General features: G+C 39.8%; 1 protein-coding gene across 1 annotated transcript in view; it reads right to left on the bottom strand.

Moving 5' to 3' along the window:
- Window positions 1–172: 172 nt before the first annotated feature.
- LOC130105938 (glutathione hydrolase 1 proenzyme-like) overlaps window positions 173–18,293 on the bottom strand; it is a 31,347-nt gene continuing 13,226 nt past the window's right edge. The window contains exons 3-13 of the mRNA XM_056272125.1: window positions 18,106–18,236; window positions 17,167–17,253; window positions 16,820–17,000; window positions 15,957–16,114; window positions 15,714–15,863; window positions 12,932–13,065; window positions 2,793–3,025; window positions 1,006–1,121; window positions 741–853; window positions 429–524; window positions 173–316 (exon numbers count right to left, since the gene is read on the bottom strand). Of these exons, the coding sequence (XP_056128100.1) occupies window positions 173–316; window positions 429–524; window positions 741–853; window positions 1,006–1,121; window positions 2,793–3,025; window positions 12,932–13,065; window positions 15,714–15,863; window positions 15,957–16,114; window positions 16,820–17,000; window positions 17,167–17,253; window positions 18,106–18,236 (1,543 nt within the window). The remainder of the gene's footprint in view (window positions 317–428; window positions 525–740; window positions 854–1,005; window positions 1,122–2,792; window positions 3,026–12,931; window positions 13,066–15,713; window positions 15,864–15,956; window positions 16,115–16,819; window positions 17,001–17,166; window positions 17,254–18,105; window positions 18,237–18,293) is intronic.

Below are 18,293 nucleotides of genomic sequence, written 5' to 3'. Positions count from 1 at the left end.
TGTGATATCATAATGCAGGATGGCTGAAACTATTATGAATACTTTTTTGCACGTTCCCTGCTCAAGTTTAATTGACACCCATAAAACACCCCAACAAACTTTTGTCACTAGAGGACTAACTGGGTCAAACACATGTTTGACAACATCAGCATGAGCACATCAGGAGCAGTGCTCAGTATCCGGCAGGATAACCGCCTTTCCTGTAGTCAGATTCAGCACAGAGTAAGCCCCCCTCTCGGACAATCGCCTGGACCACTGATATTTCAGAACTGTTTTTTATTTCATGCTTCATATTCTCCCAGTCTTTGATTACTTCCTGAATTCATAAACACAGATACAAATTTTTACAAAATTTCTCTCTTTTATGACTTTGTGAATCTTATCGAGATGACAAACTTTTGTTGTCAAGTGTAAGAATTAGGCTATACCTTATCTACAAATGTCTCATCTCCCCTGGTCTGAACTCTGGGTTCTGTAACAGCTCTCTCCAAGTCATAGCCAAAGAACAGGTAGTTCATGATCACCTGAGAGGAGAGAGACGGGAGGGGGAAAGGTTTTAGATAAAAGAAAAATAGATTTAAAATCACAAAAACGTTTTGTCCATTTATTTTAATACAACCTGTTAAAAATAAACAAATGTTGTTCATGTCTTGAATGATAATTCAGAATAATCAAATATTGCTTTCTGTTCTGTGCTGTATGTTGTGTAAAGTATGTAAACTCTCGCCAGTGTTTGTTACCTGAGCAGTTGCAGTGGTGATATTGGTCCCGCCTGCACCTCCAACCACCATTTTGACTTTTTTATCTTGGTCCAATATTATTGTGGGACACATTGATGAAAGTGGCCTTTTACCTTGTCAAAACAATTAATGTTTTTGCATGTGAACATGTTTATTTAGATACAGTAGGTACAGTACAATACAATATTACTTCATTTATAGTGAGTTTACTGTATGTAACGCATTTATAGTGAGTTTACTGTATGTTTACTGTATGTTATTTTACCTGGTTTAATAAAGTTGTTTTTGCTATATACACAATTCATATCAGGATCAATGAAATCGTCCATTTGGTTATTAAATACAATGCCTGTTGACTTTGACATCACCCTAGATCCAAAACTGTGAGAACACAAAAAAAGATTCAACAATATATATATATATATATATATATATATATATATATATATATATATATAAACAGCAAAGCAACAGACCTTCATAAAAATAGACACCAAAAGTACATTAACATTTTATTTTTAAAATAAGATGAGGTATATAAACTGAATCAAATTAACGAAAAACGTTTTTCTTACTTTTGAGTAAATCTTGTCCAAATTACTTAATAAATATTTCTCAAGGCTACTATAGCTAGATGAAACAACTTCCCAGCTAACAGAGTTTTGTTATAAGAACGTTCTCCAAATATTCAGTGTTGGTTCTGGGAACGTGAAAAATGTCCAGTTTTCTTGACGTTAGAGGAACGTGTTTCAAAAAGTATAATGTTCCTCAAACGTTCTTTAATTAAACGTAATTTTGATTTAAAATTCAACATTTTAGGAACGTTGATTTCTAACATTCCAAGAACATAAAAATGTCCAGTTTCCTGAATGTTAATATAATGCTTTTTAAAGGTTAGTGTGATGTTCCTGAAACATTCTTTCAATCATCCAAACCCCTGCTGTGAACAAGCACTGAAAGAAAGAGATATAAGAACACAAACTACAACTTTATTTAGAGACAGCCTTAGATGAACTGAAGATACAAGAAGACATTAAATCTCTCAAGATCTGATTAAACAACTCCACAAACAGCATTACCAGCTTCACTTATTACTAACCAGACTGACTTTATTTCTGTCAGACGTCTACAGAAGATCTTATTGTATAATGTATATTCTTTTTTTCCTATATTCCTGTACATTTTTCACGTTCCCATAACCAACACTGAATATTTGAAGAACGTTCTTATAACAAAAATCTGTTAGCTGGGTTGCTTTTGTAGGCAATGTGAACAATATCTACTTTAAATAAACACAGTGCTGTCTCTGCTTCATATTTTATTAGTAACTTCATTTTAGTTGAATCCCAGAAAGAAATGCATAAGGACAAGGCCTTGTCTGTCTTCAGTGTAGCAAAGAGCTTTTTGGTAAGTGAAAGGCCATGAGAACTGGTTTCACTGGCTCTGATAATATCAAACATGTCCTGAAGGAAGTTGGCATTCAATGACAACTCCCAACATGTTTGATATTATCAGAGCCAGTTGGATGAGTTCAGTTGATGAATCTATTAATGCTATCCTGCTGAGAGACTGTCACAGTTGTGTTCAGTTTCAGTTTGTTTTCTCACTGCCTGTCAGGTTCATTATTAGGTACTGCTGTATGGTTATGCGTATATATTTGTATTGCTTCATCATTCTGCTCAGCTGTGTTTGATTAATTACCTCTGTCTGAAGCCGCAGTTTTGGACCTATATATTGTAATTATAACAGATATGATGTTTAAGAATTTGAAACTGGGTGTAACAAGTTCAGGGACCAGTTGCATAAACAATGCCATTTTGACAAGGCTGTGTCTTAAGAACAAGTCTGACCAACTAGCAGTTGGACAAAGGGTAGTCAGTTTTACTTCTCGGTCTCAAATAAGACCAATCTACATTTGTATGTATCTTAAGCTATGATCAGTCTTAAAGAAAAAAATTGGTGAATAACTTTTAAAACTAGTCTGAACAGATTATGCAACTGGCCCCAGGATTAAGACACGCTAATCTCTTTGTCTCTTTATATTTCTCTTACTCGTCATTGATACTGCTGGTGACTGCCACTGCATTCCCATATTTATCGATGATTGACAGGTGAGATGTCCCAGCGTCCTCAGGTCCATTAGTGCCACCGCAGACTTGAGATGTCCCAGAGTTACCAGGCCAAGGGTAATCATAACTCTCTTGTTTGATTCTATCATTAATCTTTGCCCTGATGTCGGCTGCAATTTTGACTGAGGTCATATTTTGGACAATCTGTAAAACAATCTGTGACAAAATTCTTAAAAATAGGAACAGTGAAAAGTCTGAGAAAATAATGTCTGCTATAACATAAGTTACTCAGATGTGAGTCGGTTTAAAGTTTCAGTTCACTCAAAACAGTAAATTCAGTCATTGTTTATTCACCTTCTGACCATGAAAATCACAACATGATTCAATCACATCAGTTTGATGTCGCTGACTGCATGTGTCTTTAGATCTTGTGTGTCATATCACCTCTTACATCACATTTGTTCAATATATGTGGAACATTATCAATACATAAACACTTAATTTTCTCACACAAAGCTATTGTACACTCAAAAAAAAAAATGTCTAAACATAAGATTTATGTATTTTAATTGCATTATCAAATTTCCATCCATTTGGATTACATATATTTAACATAAACCAATTAATAATCGGAATGTGATTCATATTTTTCAGTGATATATAAATGAAACACAAAAGATTTATATAGTTGTATTAATAAACTGAATGTGATTCATATGTGTCAGTCATACGTAAATGAAACGGGTAAGATTTATGTAATAGTACACAGAAAAACACCCATATTAAATTAACACTGCTCAGTGTTCATATGTGTGCACACTACAGAGTTAAAGTACCATTGAAGCAGTGTTGAAGTTAATGAGATAATTAAGTGGTGATTGAGCATTAATTATGAACAACTGCTGTTAACAAGCAGAATCACTGAAGAAAAGAGAAACACAAGAACTACAACTGACTTCCAGTCACAGCCTTAGATTAAATCAACTGAAGATAAAAAGACGACATTAAATCTCTGATGATCTCAGCAGAGGAGGATTAAACAACTCCACAAACAGCATTACCAGCTTCACTTATTACTAACCAGATTTACTTTATTTAATTTCCATTTTAAGGAAATCAACAGTTGTATTTTAAGTCACCATGATGGTGGTCAGTGTTTAATAATTTTGTAATTATTTTTAATAATGGTCAATCATCACTCAATCAATCACTTAATTAGCTTATTACCTTTAACACTCTTGAGTGTTAATTTAACACTCATATTTTAACACTTTAACACTCTTGAGTCTGGAGCCAAATTAACTCCCAGGAGAGTTAATTTAACACTAGAGTTTTTTGCTGTGTGAGTTCATGGGTGAAATAAACATATGGCAGGACTTTCACTTTCTGACCCCTGGACTTTCCACCTCTGCTAACATGTCACCTTCAATATGATTGGTTCAATTGGTTCAAAAGCCCCCACCTTTTCCCCTCTGTCACTGGCATAAGCAAACTCTGTTATTTACTTATCACAAGGTTTGTAAACTAGTCCTCTGTCTAGTTTCATTTCCCTTTTTTTTTTTTATTCACTCACACACTCAAAGTCATGAGTTTTCGCCAAAGAGTTTGGAAACATTTAAAAGCATATTAATGTTGTTCCTGCAAGAAAACAAATGTTAGTTGATTAATAAAAAAATCTATCACAATAGTCACTCACTTTATTTGCTTCTATTTTAGAACACTTGATGATTATCTAATCAAAATAACAATATGTATTTCAGTGATAAAAAAAGAACTGAAATCGAACGAGTTACTGATTTGTTTATGTTTCGGTCGGCTACATAAACATATCAATGTTGAGAAAGCAATCACGTCACTAGCTTTAAATATGCAACTTTGCCGACTAATGAATGCATAAAATGTCACGGTTTATGAATTAGCTGTCTCCTTCTTGTATGTGCGTATGGGCGGGGTCGCTGATCACTGCCACTGACCAGTCACCAGCCGCGTCTGATCAGCACGCCAGCTGCAGCCGATCAGCGAACCCATTTAGTCCCTCTGTTTTCTCCTTGTCTTTGTCAGATCGTTGTTGGATGTTCTATGTATCCTGCCTGTCTCCAGTTCCCGTTTGTCCTGCCTGTTCCTGTTCTGTGTTCGTCTGATCGCCATTTCTGCACTTCGCTCCGTCAGCTTCCAGTTATTCCAGTCATCGCTTCTGTTCCGGATCTCCCTAACTATGGTCATCACCTTCATCATCATCATCATAATCATCATCATCATCATCATCTTCACCTTCTTCTCACCATCCTGACCGAGTTGGACCTCAGCATCCCTGTGCTGCCTTGTGCTTCTCTCATCGGACTCTACTACAATCATCTACCAAAACTCACTCAATAAATATAATTTTACTTGCTATTGGGTCTCCTGTTTATTCCTTGACAGAACGATCTGACCAAGCATGGGTCCAGAGAGTAATCCAGATCTGGGTGAGTTCCTGTTCAAGAGCATATCCAGAATGGATCAACAAGAGGAAAATCTGGCCGTCACAGGACGTGTGGTACAAGCCTTGGTAGCACAGGTGTCCGAGCTTACCCAACAGCTGCAACATCTAGCTGGTCCCACTGCGCCCAGCCCACCGCCTGTTCCCCCCACTCCACCAGCACCCAGCTGCCAACTGGAACCACGTCTTCCCACTCCAGAGTTATATGCTGGTGAGCCTAATTACTGTAGGGCATTTTTAACGAAATGTTCGATTTTTTTTTCCCCCTTCAACCACAAACCTTCTACTTAGAGGAATCTAAGGTGGCTCTGATTCTCACGTTACTTAATGGACGAGCGGCACTGTGGGGAACGGCGGTGTGGGAAAATCAACATCATTGCTGTTCCTCGTTCCAGGCACTGTCGGAGGAGATGAGACGGGTCTTTGACCGAGCGACTGCAGGGCGGGTGGCAGCTCGCCAACTCGCTGACCTTCGCCAGGGTAATCGCTCCATGTCAGACTACTCCATAGACTTCCGCACCCTGGCTGCCAAGTGCCATTGGAACGAGGAAGCGCAGTGGGACATGTTCCTGCATGGGTTGGCTGACCGTAACCAGAAAGAGATCTTCACGCTGGACCTACCTGAGAAGTTTGACGGGCTCATTGAGCTGGCGCTAAGGGTGGACGCTTGCCTTCATCGTCTGGAGCAACGGACCAGGGCAGTCCAGTATCCCATGAGCGCCAAAAGCCTCCAGTCCAGCGGCGATGCGGTCAGCCCGGCTTTCGATCCCGAACCCATGCAGGTGTGTAGAGCTCAGCTTTCTCGGGAGGAGAGAGAGCGATGGAGATCCAAAGGTCTTTGCCTCTACTGCTGTGGGCCCGGACACTACTTAAACACCTGCCCAGTAAAAGACAGAGCCCGGCAGTAAACAGGAGGCTACTGTCGGGTGGGATCTCCATGGACAAGTCCTCTACTCTCCTCCCGGTTAGACTGCTGTGGGCAACCCGGTCCCATCCCAGTCAAGCCCCTCTGGATTCAGGAGCTGAGGGTCATTTTATGGACTTCACTTTGGCTCGGACACTCGAATTACCCATCACCACTCTCAAGAACACCATTTCAGTCAGTGCACTTAACGGTCAGGAACTTCCAGCCATAACACTCCGCACTCACCCTCTGACACTAGTCACATCTGACAATCACACGGAACAGATTTCATTCCTCCTTCTGGACCCATGGCCCCCATTGTCCTCGGTCACCCCTGGTTGGTACAGCATAACCCAAAGGGTTGACTGGGGACACAATTCTGTTTCAGCCTGGAGCACTCAATGCCATAAGTCTTGTCTTGTGTCTGCCTGTTCGTCTGTGTACAGTTCTGTTTTTTCAGAGGGAGGCGGTGAATTTATCTAACGTGCCCGCTGAGTACCGCGACCTGCAGGAGGTGTTCAGTAAGTCCCGTGCTGCTTCTCTTCCTCCGCATCGTCCCTATGACTGTGCCATAGATTTACTTCTAGGTAAGTCTCCGCCTAAGGGCAAACTATACTCGCTTTCTGTTCCAGAAAGGGAGGCCATGGATAAATATATTTCTGATTCTCTAGCCTCCAAATTCATCCGTCCTTCCTCTTCTCCAGCGGGGTTCTTTTTTTGTGGGTAAGAAGGATGGCTCTCTGCGACCATGTATTGATTACCAAGGGTTGAACAACATCACGGTAAAGAATACTTATCCTTTGCCGCTGATGTCTTCAGCCTTCGAGCGGTTGCAGGGAGCCTCCATCTTCACAAAACTGGATTTACGTAATGCCTATCATTTGGTTTACATCAGGGAGGGGGATGAATGGAAAACCGCTTTCAACACCCCCAGGGGTCACTTTGAATATTTGGTTATGCCGTTCGGGCAGTCCAACTCCCCAGCGGTTTTCCAGGCACTCGTCAATGACGTGTTGAGAGACATGGTAGACCAATTACCACTCTGTGTAATGACAGCGCACTCTTCTCAGCCGCTCCAACAATGGACGAAACCCAGAAGAACTATCGGTGTGGATTTTTGCCGATAACGTTAGTTCAACCAATAAACTATCGGTACCGATTATCAGCAAAACCGATGAATCGGTCGACCTCTATCTAGTACCCCATCAAAGTCGGTCAGACGCTATCTTACAGATCTACCACAGGCTCAGCTCCCTCCTAATTACACTCGCTCCTACAAGTCTATATCCCTACCAGAAGCCTACGATCTGTCAATGAGCAAAAGCTTGTGCTCCCATAAAAGAGAGACATTTTCATTCACTGCTCCTTGCTGGTGGAATGATCTCCCTACCTTTATCTGGAATGCAGCATCCCTGACAACATTCAAAAGACAGCTGAAAATGTATCTCTTCTGTGAGCATTTTAACCTCATCATCATTAAAAAAAATGCTTTCATTTTCCTTTAACCCAGGGCTGTGCAAACTCATTCCTGGAGGGCCACAGCTCTGCAGAGTTTAGCTCCAACCCTGATAAACTCTCCTGTCTGTAGTTTTCTAGTAATCCTGAAGACATTGATTAGCTGGTTCAGGTGTGTTTGATTAGAGTACCAGATAGATAGCAACCATCGAAACAATGTTAAATCAATGCTAACTGCATTGAATCAACATCTCTTTTGCTCCCACAATTAATGTTGAAAAAATTGAAATGGCATTGAGTCAATGTTATAATGTGGGTTAAACATCATGCCTGCGCTCTAAGAAAATGAAATGCTACAATTTCAACTGACTTAAAGCCATACAGCCTGAAATCAACTGCAGTAATTATAAGTCTACAATAAGTCTCTCAATTTTTTTATTTATTTTTTGAGAATTGACAGGTTTAGTAATTGCTTAGTAGCTTAGTAGTTAAACCAGGGGTCTCAAACTCAACTTAAATGGGGGCCGCTGGAGGTAGAGTCGGGGTCAGGCTGGGCCGCATCAAGTATTCCACAAAAAATAGTATTCAAGTATTCCAAAAAAGGAGCACAACTGATCCAATCTTCTCAATATTTATTATTAACGTTTCTTCTGAACTGTTCCTCTGAATTTGAACATTCCTTTCTGTACATGATTGGTTCTTCATGAGCTGTCCTTCTGACAGTTGAAGTTCATTTTACAAACTTTCTTTGTCTATAACACATATTTGTAATATTTATATTTGCTTATGTCCTTTTTATTTTCTTTATACAACACATTAATGATATTGAATGTTTTTTTTGGAAGGCACATTTCCTTTTATTATATACTTAGAAAAACAATTATTGCTTTTGAAATACAAATATTTGCAGTCATGTCTGCCCGTCTTATTGAATTCTTTCTACACATGTATAGTGTCTCAGGCAAATTACTGAGTGCACAAATCAAAGCAAACCTTCTTATCAACCTGTTAGACACATATTACAAGCTCAAAATGATTATTCTCACATTGTTTTAGAGCAGGGTCTCTCTCCAACACGTCGCTCGCGAGCTGATTGGTGGTAGCTCGACAAGGGGCCGTTCACATATCGCGCTCACATATTTTGCGAGCTCAAGTTCGTTATTTCAAATGTAGGTGCGCGTGCGCGGCAAGCGCGCTCATAATTGAAGCGACGCGCTCATTTTTTCCAGGCGCGCAGTATGTTTGTACTTAGCGGTTGTCTATGGCAACTATTGACAACAAACCCACCGTATGGTAGCCCATTTAAAACGCGGCACACGCAACGACGGGCCGCACTAACATTACACTTTAATGTCAAGTAGGGGGCCACAAAATATCACCCCGCGGGCCGCAAATGGCCCGCGGGCCGCGAGTTTGAGACCCCTGAGTTAAACTAATTATTATGCTTAAAAGTATTTAACTTGATTATCTTTGTTTCTGGCTTTCTTTTCAATACACTATGTGTTTTAGAACACGCTGTTGCAAAGGGTCAAACTGCCCAACTAAAGGAAATAATGATCACCATAATGGTGACCAAATATTTTCTATAAACCATCAACATCTAAACCTCTGTTAATTGTCAAAAATAACTTTGCTGAGATCTTGAGAGATTTATTGTCTCCTTTTATTTCCAGTTAATTTCAGGCTGTTATGGTTGTTGTGTTCCATTTTCTGAGAGTGGACACATGCATCACATTGCAACATCTATCTATCTATAAATTACAGGAATGTCTGTCTGTCTGTGTGTGTGTCTGTCTGTCTGTTAATCGCATATCTCTCGAACCGTTAGTCCGATGGATCTCAAACTTGACAGGTGTCTTGCTACGGGCACGAGTAAGTGCAGTGCCGAGTTTGACGTTGTTTGGATAAGAAATGCAAAAGATATCGCTAAATATATCGCTAAAAGAAGCACACATTGGTTTTTGCCGCTCTAGCCGCTGGCCACTCCCCCTCTCACACTGCACACTGAGTGAGCACAGCGCAGGACCAGAGACAGAGGGACGAAGAAAGCAGATTTGCTCCCTGAATCGTCGCGCTTATTCATTTGTTGACTGAATCTGTAAGCCAGCTACGCTGTTTACTTCTTAATATCATATTTAATGCGTTCGCAGTCTCTTTCACGGCCATCATTTGTAGTAAATGCTATAAGCAGATTTGCTCCCTGAATCGTCGCACTTATTCATTTGTTAACTGAATCTGTAAGCCAGCTATGCTACGCTGTTTACTTCTTAATAGTATATTTAATGCGTTCGCAGTCTCTTTCACGGCCATCATTTGTAGTAAATGCTATTAACGTTATGTGTCATGCGCGCTAAAGTTAACATGCATATGTTAACTATGTGATGTTTAATATGCTATGGTAAATAGTTGCCCTGCCTATTCAACAGTATATAGCAGGCTTTAACGAGCTTAACGAGTATAGTAATCCTCTTACCGATCGTGTGACAGCAAATCTATGAAGGTAAAATTATGACATAAAGAATCGCATGCACACGGTAAGGCCATTGCACACTGAGTCCGAAAATCGTGTCCGAAATTTTCGCACGTTAAAAAATAAATACGACCTCACGTTATGTCAATCACGCTTGCACACTGCCTCCGAAACTTTCGTCCGTCATAAAAAAAATCGAACCCGAACTTTTACGCAGTTAATCTGTTTTGCAGTTCGTGCCTCTGTTGTTTTCGGTTGCAAATTGCTGTTCACAGGCTTGCAGTGCTTTTGGCCGCATTTGTGCGCAAAAACCGTGCCAAAAGTATAAGCATGGAAAAATGAAAGTTTGAAGAATACAGATCCTATTTATTTTGCATTAGCATGAAGCTGCAGCTTTAAAATGCATGAATTACACTTACGAATAACAGTTAAATGCTGCAAATCGCCCTTCAAGTGTAAGAAATAAATATTTGCACAAATGCGGCCAAAAGCACTGCAAGCCTGTGAACAGCAATTTGCAACCGAAAACAATTAACAGAGGCACGAACTGCAAAACAGATTAACTGCGTAAAAGTTTAATATGTTTATTTAAAGCTACGCTGTTTACTTCTTAATATCTATAGATATTAAGAAGTAAACAGCGTAGCTGTTTTTACTTCTTAATATATTATTTAATTATGGTGCGCTTAACATTATCGCTATCTTTCACGGCCATGTAAATATATTACTGTGTCATGCTTAACATTATCGCTATCTTTCACGGGCATGTATCTGTATCCACTCTAAATATATCCTCCAATGCATCATTATGTCAGTATCAGTATGCTTTCTACCATGCACAAATAAAAATGTCACTGAACTTTTGCTGTGTAATTGTAACAATGAGCACTCAAACACACCAAACCAACAATTGCTAAAAACACACACAAAAAAAATATTTTGCACAAGCATTTTGCACTAGTTGATTCAATACCATTGATTTTTGGGTGAAATCTTAAATAATTTTCAACATTAATTGTGGGAGCAAAAGTAATGTAGAGTAAAAAAATTACACATTAACATTGTTTTAACATTGTTTTGATGGTTGCTATCTATCTGGGACCCTAATCAAACACACCTGAACCAGCTAATCAATGTCTTCAGGATTACTAGAAAGCTACAGGCAGGAGAGTTTATCAGGGTTGGAGCTAAACTCTGCAGGACAGTGGCCTTCCAGGACCAGGTTTGCCCATCCCTGCTTTAATCCCTTCCTACTCTATCACGATAGACATTGTGATAACTAGACACAAACAGAAACAAGAAAGCAAAAATATTACACACCACTAAAAACACAAAACAAAAAGTTAAAAATATTAACACTTTTACCGTGTTTGCCTGGTAATTCACGTTTCACCATTCAGTTGGCGCTAACACTTCCAGGTAAATCAGAAATTTCCAGGTAAATTCCAGTAAATCAGGAAGAGTCACATGACATTCAATTTCGAAAAACTGTGACTACAACAAAACTAAAACACAATACTAACAACAGGAAATTGGCACACATATACACATTTAATTGATAAGGTAAAAAATAAACATTAACCACTGAAATCACCAGTATAACTCACAGGTGACCTTTTAGTGTCAGCTACAGTATATAGGTTACAATGCTGGTTGCAGCAGAGACAAAACAGGATTTAAGTGCGGCAGTCTTTATTCATAAATAAACTCAAATCTATACCAAACGGATTCTCAAGATCAGGAACAAGAACAATATTGGGAACAGAACATCCAACAATGTGCAACGTTAATAACTAACAAAGAACAAGACAGAACCCAGTGTTTAAGGGTGCTTTCACACCTGCCTCATTTAGTTAGGTTGAATCGCACTAGAGTTCGTTTTCCCCCTTGTTGCGGTTCGTTTGGGCTGGTGTGAATGCAGCAATCGCACTCGGGTACACACTCTGGTACGCACCAAAAGCGGACCAAACAAGCTCGAAGAGGTGGTCTCGGTACGCTTTCAAACGAACTCTGCAGCGGTTAGTTTGTGGTGAGAACGTGATCCGACCTCGAACAGACCCAACTGTCTAAGAACTGCGCATTTTTGGACTAAACCAGCTGCCGTAGTCAAACAAAATTATTATTTAGATTGTCAATAGCGCTTCCTTTAAGCCATGACTGACTTATCGCATTCTACACTCTCATTAAAAGTCTCATCATGAATCTGAAGTTGTCCGCACTGCACAGTTAATCTCTTATTTATATCAAGTCTAGACTTTGTTATTTATGAGGGGATTTGCGAAAGGATAAAGCTTGTGCTGATTCTGAACATACATTGTGAGCGAATTCTCCTCATGTCTGCTGGTTTTTCTTCTCTTTGTTTACTTCAGGGAGTTCTGTTGGAATTTTCCTGTATGGTAATTCTGACCAATTGAAGTGCAGTTGTGGAAATATGTTCAAGACACATCTGGCCAACAAGTGATGTGGATCTTGTCACGTCACTGCATTTTGGTTCGTTTCATCAACTCATCAACTGATTCGGACCAGAGCAATCAGTGTGGTGTGAAAAGGAACCAAAACGACTGAAAATGATACAAAGTATAATTTTTCGCCCTTAGTCCGGACCAAATGAACCGAACTTCAGATGTGAAAGCACCCTACAGGACTGAAGAACAAATTAAACTATAACTAAACTAAAACTAAACTATAGAAACAAACAGGCAGGGAGCTGAGGAAGACAGAACTGAACTAATTGACAGATAAACCAAACACAGACCAGAACAGAAATCAAAACAGACTGACATTGTGACAATATATAAGAACAGTTGAACTCACCTCAGTGATGTCCTCATCGAGTGGGTCTCCCAGATTACTCTTTGCGACATCAGCAAAGTGGAACGCCTCTATCATACGATGATAGGTCAGATTCTTGTTCTTTGGTGACACACTGCTGTTTGTGAAGTTGTAACCTAATGTGAAATGTTTAATAATTATTTAAAAATTATCTTAATAATAATTTTCCATTCTCATTTTCACTCTCTGAATGAACACTCAGTAAAATGAGCGTTACAATGTACAGATACACAAGCAAATTACCACTGTTGTTATTGGCGAACCATCGCACTCTCTCTTCAGTACATATTGCATAAACTTCACTTTGATTAACATTTAACTTGACTATGTTTTCTTTACACAATATATTAATATTCAACTCAGGGAAATATTGTTAAACAATGTATGTACTGATTTGAATAGCAACAACAATGCATCTGGTCTCTTTAACAGCAGACAGATGTGAGCACAAGAGCACAACTTCTTTATGTACAGATGCATGTTAAGGGCTGTGTACCGGCATTCATGCATAACACTGCTTGCCCTTGAATGAGCTAAAGATTGAATTCTTCAAATCACTCTGTGTGTGTGTGTGTCTGTTATCTGAGTGCACAGCTCAGTCAACACATGAGATAATGTGATGATCACAGTGGCATCACACCATTCTCATACGATGAGACTCACAGTGTCAGTAATATATGAGCTTATTGTGAATTCAAAATGGTGAGCAGGTTGAGAAAAGGCGGTTCAAATATCGGTCAATGGGGAGAGATTCTACTTCCTGTTTCTCAACACTATCACAGTGATGTCACAGTGGTGTCACATGGTGAGCTCACAGTATGAGTGCACACACAGATAACAGATTTTTGTCATAAGAACGTTCTCCAAACGAACTGACGAATTGGGGAAATCTACCAATACACCACTGTTGCTGGTCCTTCCAGTGCCCTGCATAATCTCCCGCACCTGTTGGGACAGGGCTTACGCAAAGAGTAAATGACCCACTCAGTGAGGCTATTGGATAACACTGGGAAGGGTGCCCTATCTAACAGAAATGAAACGTGTTTTAGAAGTTATGATGTTCCTCAAAAGTTCTTGGAATGTTACAAATCAACGTTCCTAGAATGTTTAATTGTTAATCAAAATTAAGTTAAAAGAACTCTTCAAGAACATCATACCTTCTAAAACATGTTCATCTAAAGTCAAGAAAACTGGATTTTTTTTTTGATCACAGAACCAACACTGAATATCTGGAGAACGTTCTTTTAACAAAACTCTGTTAGCTGGGTATGAGATTGCGAGTCGACCACCGCTGAAAGTGCTAACTGGCAAGAAATCATATAAAAACGACTTATTTTACTGTTTTAATGATAGCTAACATCCCTGTCAACACGTTGATCTCACAGTGATCTCTTCAAATGATCACAATGTAAGTTCACAGCGCTCTCACTGTGTGCTCAAACTATGGCCACAATATGAGCTCATCCCAGCTAGAAATGTTATTGTTCTATGAATGTTTTGAGAGCATTATGTTCTTGTATTGTTTTCTGTAGCTAATTGCATTTGTGTTACCAGAATGTTCTCCTAAAGGAAGGATAACACTCTCTAAAAACATTTTAAACATGGGTTTACTGTCACTGGAGGGGTAGGTGCAGGGCACGGAAAAATAGTCGGCGCCTTGTTCCACACCGTCACCCTCAGGTCACCCTGGCCACCAGCCGAAGTACTAGCTCCAGGCTTATAGGAAATAGATCGGGGTGTGGAGGGGACTCTCACTCTTGCGAGATCATTGAGTCTTGACCGTAATGACGCGATGGTCATGTTCCCACAGAGAGAACATGAGTCATCCACGAGCGCTGCTCTAGCGTGACCAATGCCCAAACACACTAGACAGCGCTCGTGCCCATCAGAGTCAGATACGAGTCTGCCGCAACCAGAAGTGCACGGCCGAGGCATCTTTAAAAAGATGTGCCGCGTGCAAGCTCTTTTAGAGAGGAAACTCGGTGTTGAAGCGCCCAGGGAGAAACACACTCACTGGCAAACCACTGCACAGATAAGCAGGAAGTGCGCACACTCGCCTGGAGATCGCCGTCACACCAACACCGAAGAATCTCGCTCGTCTTGCAAAAGCTGACAGTTCAGAGATGGCTTGTGGAGTGAAGTATAAACTTGGCTCCTCAGCGAAGAAGCATATCTGCATTCTGCTGGCTTCCTCCTTTTATACCCACGAGGTGGGGCAGAGTTACGCCATGCAAATTCCTCAGACCCATGGCATTTCTTTGCCATTGGCTCGTTTTGTAACACTCGAAGTTGATAGGCTTTCTAAGCGAAACCCCATTCGTCGTCATCCGACGGAACGTCTCCGTTCCCTGCTCAGGGAACGAGGGTTACATCCGTAACCGTAACCAAGACGTTTGTGGAGTTGTTTAATGAAGTTGGAGCCTGACATTCAATGTTTAGACGTCAACCCAATTTTCATTTTCAATCAATTTCAAGTACATGTCCAATAACATTTCTAGCTGGGGTGACTCACATTGTGGCCTTAATATGAGCACACAGTGAATGTGCTGTGCGGTAACACGTTTAGATAAATGTGAACTCACATTGTGATCATATGGAGAGATCACTGTGAGATCAACGTGTTGACAGGGTATGTCGCTTATGAAGGGCCGGTCCAGAATAAAGTGATGGCTGTATTAATACGGAGAATTATTTGCAGTAATTGGAGAGTGCTGGCCTTAGCACTCCCAACCTGTAATCCACATACAGACATACACTCACTGACCTTCGAGTATATTGAGTATCAGAGCGAGCACAGGTCCACCGAATGGAGCAGTAGGAGCATGAAACGTGTAGTTTCTCAAAGTAAAGTTTAATGCATGCTCGTTCAGCACTGCCTTATAATACATTAGGTCCTCACGTGTTATATTCCCTCCTGTAATACAAGACAAAAACCCCTCAGAAAGATTTGCAGGCTTTGATCAAATTAGATCAGCAGACCCTCATAAAATTTAAAGAATTAAATAACCTGCATCCATAATATCTTCCACTATATTATCAGTCAATGACCCATTGTAAAAGGCTTTTGCTCCTTCTTCTGCTATCGTCTCGTAGGTGGTAGCAAGTTTGGAAAATGATTTAGAATCATTTTCCTTCAAAATGCTTTTAGAGCCGTAAATCATTTCACTAGAACAAAGAGAGACAAAAGCAGATGCAAAATGATGTTATGTAAGTGAAAAGGCTGATGCTTTAGGGATGCACAGCCAAATCCCAGTGTTAAATGAACACTGCTCAGTGTTTATATGAGTCCACACTCAGAGAGTGTTAAATGAACACTGAAGCAGTGCTAAAGTTAATGAGATAATTAAGTGATTAATTGAGTGATAATTGAGCATTATTGAAGACACCTGATGTTAATAAGCAGAATCACTGAAGGAGAAAATCGTAATTGGTATCATTATGGAGATCAGTGTTTGCTTTAGTTGGGCTCTTGACCCTTAAATCATTAACTTCAGATTTCGTTTGGCTGCTGTACTTGAGTTATAACAGCCAGATGAACAAAGAGAAAAGGTGATAAGCAGTGTCAATTTAACAATGGGAATTTTGCTATGTGTGTAAATAAAGACATACAGCATAATTAAGCTCTCATTAACAATTGTATAACTCTTATACAAAATGTACAGTGGCTATTAAGATTTATGTGGTTTGGAAATGTTAAGACGTGCTTGGAAAAAAAATATGCTCAGAAAATGAACTTATAATTATGCACACACTGTAAGGTCAGATCTGTCTTGTGGCCAAAACAGCTGCCACTGAGAAAGTGTTTTTTTTTGTTTTTTTGTTTGTTTAATAGCAAAGTTTTTCGCGAGTTCACAAAGTATTTAATCTTACCACAATGTATTATTACAAAGTTCGTCGTCTTCAATGGCTTTGGCAAAGGCCTTGCCAATCGGAATCCCCTCCTTTGCCAGCTTTATACTTGGATCAAACAGCTCCTTCCATGGCAGTCTCCCGTGCCTTTGGTGTGCCAGCTCATAACCACGCAGTTCTCCTGGTACAGCTATATATAATGCTGCCATTCATATAAAACAAAAGGAGTGGTCAAGTCATTCAAAGGCCTAACTGGCAAGAAATCATAAGAACAACTTATTTTACTGTTAATAATAACTAACATGAATCTTGTAAGTGTGAAATCATCATGGTGGCTAGATTTTGTGAGATGTTCATTGTTGGCTTACCTTTATTTGCGTTTTTGTCATTCTCAAACATGTTCTGTGAGGCAGCCCTTGGAGCAGTTTCTCTGGCATTAATCGTCTCCACATTTCCTGGAGACGGGGGACGGGGGGTGGACATAAAATGTAATTTTCATTTAACAGTGAAGTGTTAGAGGCTTTATAGTAATGGCAGCCACTGTGTTTCCTGGATTACAATTCCCATGCGAACACAGTCGTGGATCCAAACCATAACCTACCCCAAAATCAGAGGGAAATAATAGGTTGAAAACAATGGAATACCCCACTAAGCAAAATTATGTCAAAAAAGGCGTCTTTTCAATGTCTTTGTCACAAAAGCGTACATTGAAAAGACGTCCACTGAGGAGTCAGAATGAAAGTTTTTATGACGTCTTGTTTTTAACGTGTTCTGCAAGTCCAATATAGACGTTCATTGAACCTCCGTTCAAGTTTTTAGATTAAAAACTAGTTCAAATTTGGGATTCGAAACAGGGACCATGGAGGTAACCAGGGAGACAATGTTTCCCACTGAGCCACTTGTGCTGCAGACATAAAATACAGATGCTTTGACTATTCCTGTCAGATGTCTACAGAAGATGTTATTGAGAATTAACAGAGGTTTAGATGTTCATATTTGTTTCATTAATAAGTCACCATTGTTGTGATCCGTGTTTGCTCTAGTTGGGATCTTGGTCTTTGTGCAACTTGTTTTAACTTTAATTTGGCTGAAAAGAAAACTTTCTTTTAGTATTCCGCTAGAACTGGAGGTCAGTAAACCAGCCCCTTTCTCATGGAAACTGTTTCTTTGATAAGTGCACTATAAATTTCAAGCTTTGTTTGAAAAATATCTGCTGAACTTTACATAACATTTTAATTCTCTTAAGTTCCTGTAACTATTTTAAGAGATTGTTGGGGGAGTCTGGTTTAAGTCTTAAGCCCGCGTACCTGTTGATGCATTGTATATGGTGAAAACCACACCTCCTCCGATGCCCATGCTTTGGGGATTAAACAGACTCACACACAGCAGAGTAGCAATAGCAGCATCAACTGCTGTACCACCACGCTCCAACATGTCCCTGAAAACACAAAGAGCTCTGTGTAAAGTTAAACAAAGAACAATGACTCCATATTAG

Source organism: Rhinichthys klamathensis, unplaced genomic scaffold, assembly GCF_029890125.1.
Source record: "Rhinichthys klamathensis goyatoka isolate OS25496 unplaced genomic scaffold, OSU_Roscu_1.1 h1tg000330l_1, whole genome shotgun sequence".
Lineage (NCBI taxonomy): Eukaryota > Metazoa > Chordata > Actinopteri > Cypriniformes > Leuciscidae > Rhinichthys > Rhinichthys klamathensis.
Note: the sequence above shows the minus strand (reverse complement) of the source record. Positions and strands in the feature narration are given on the sequence as shown.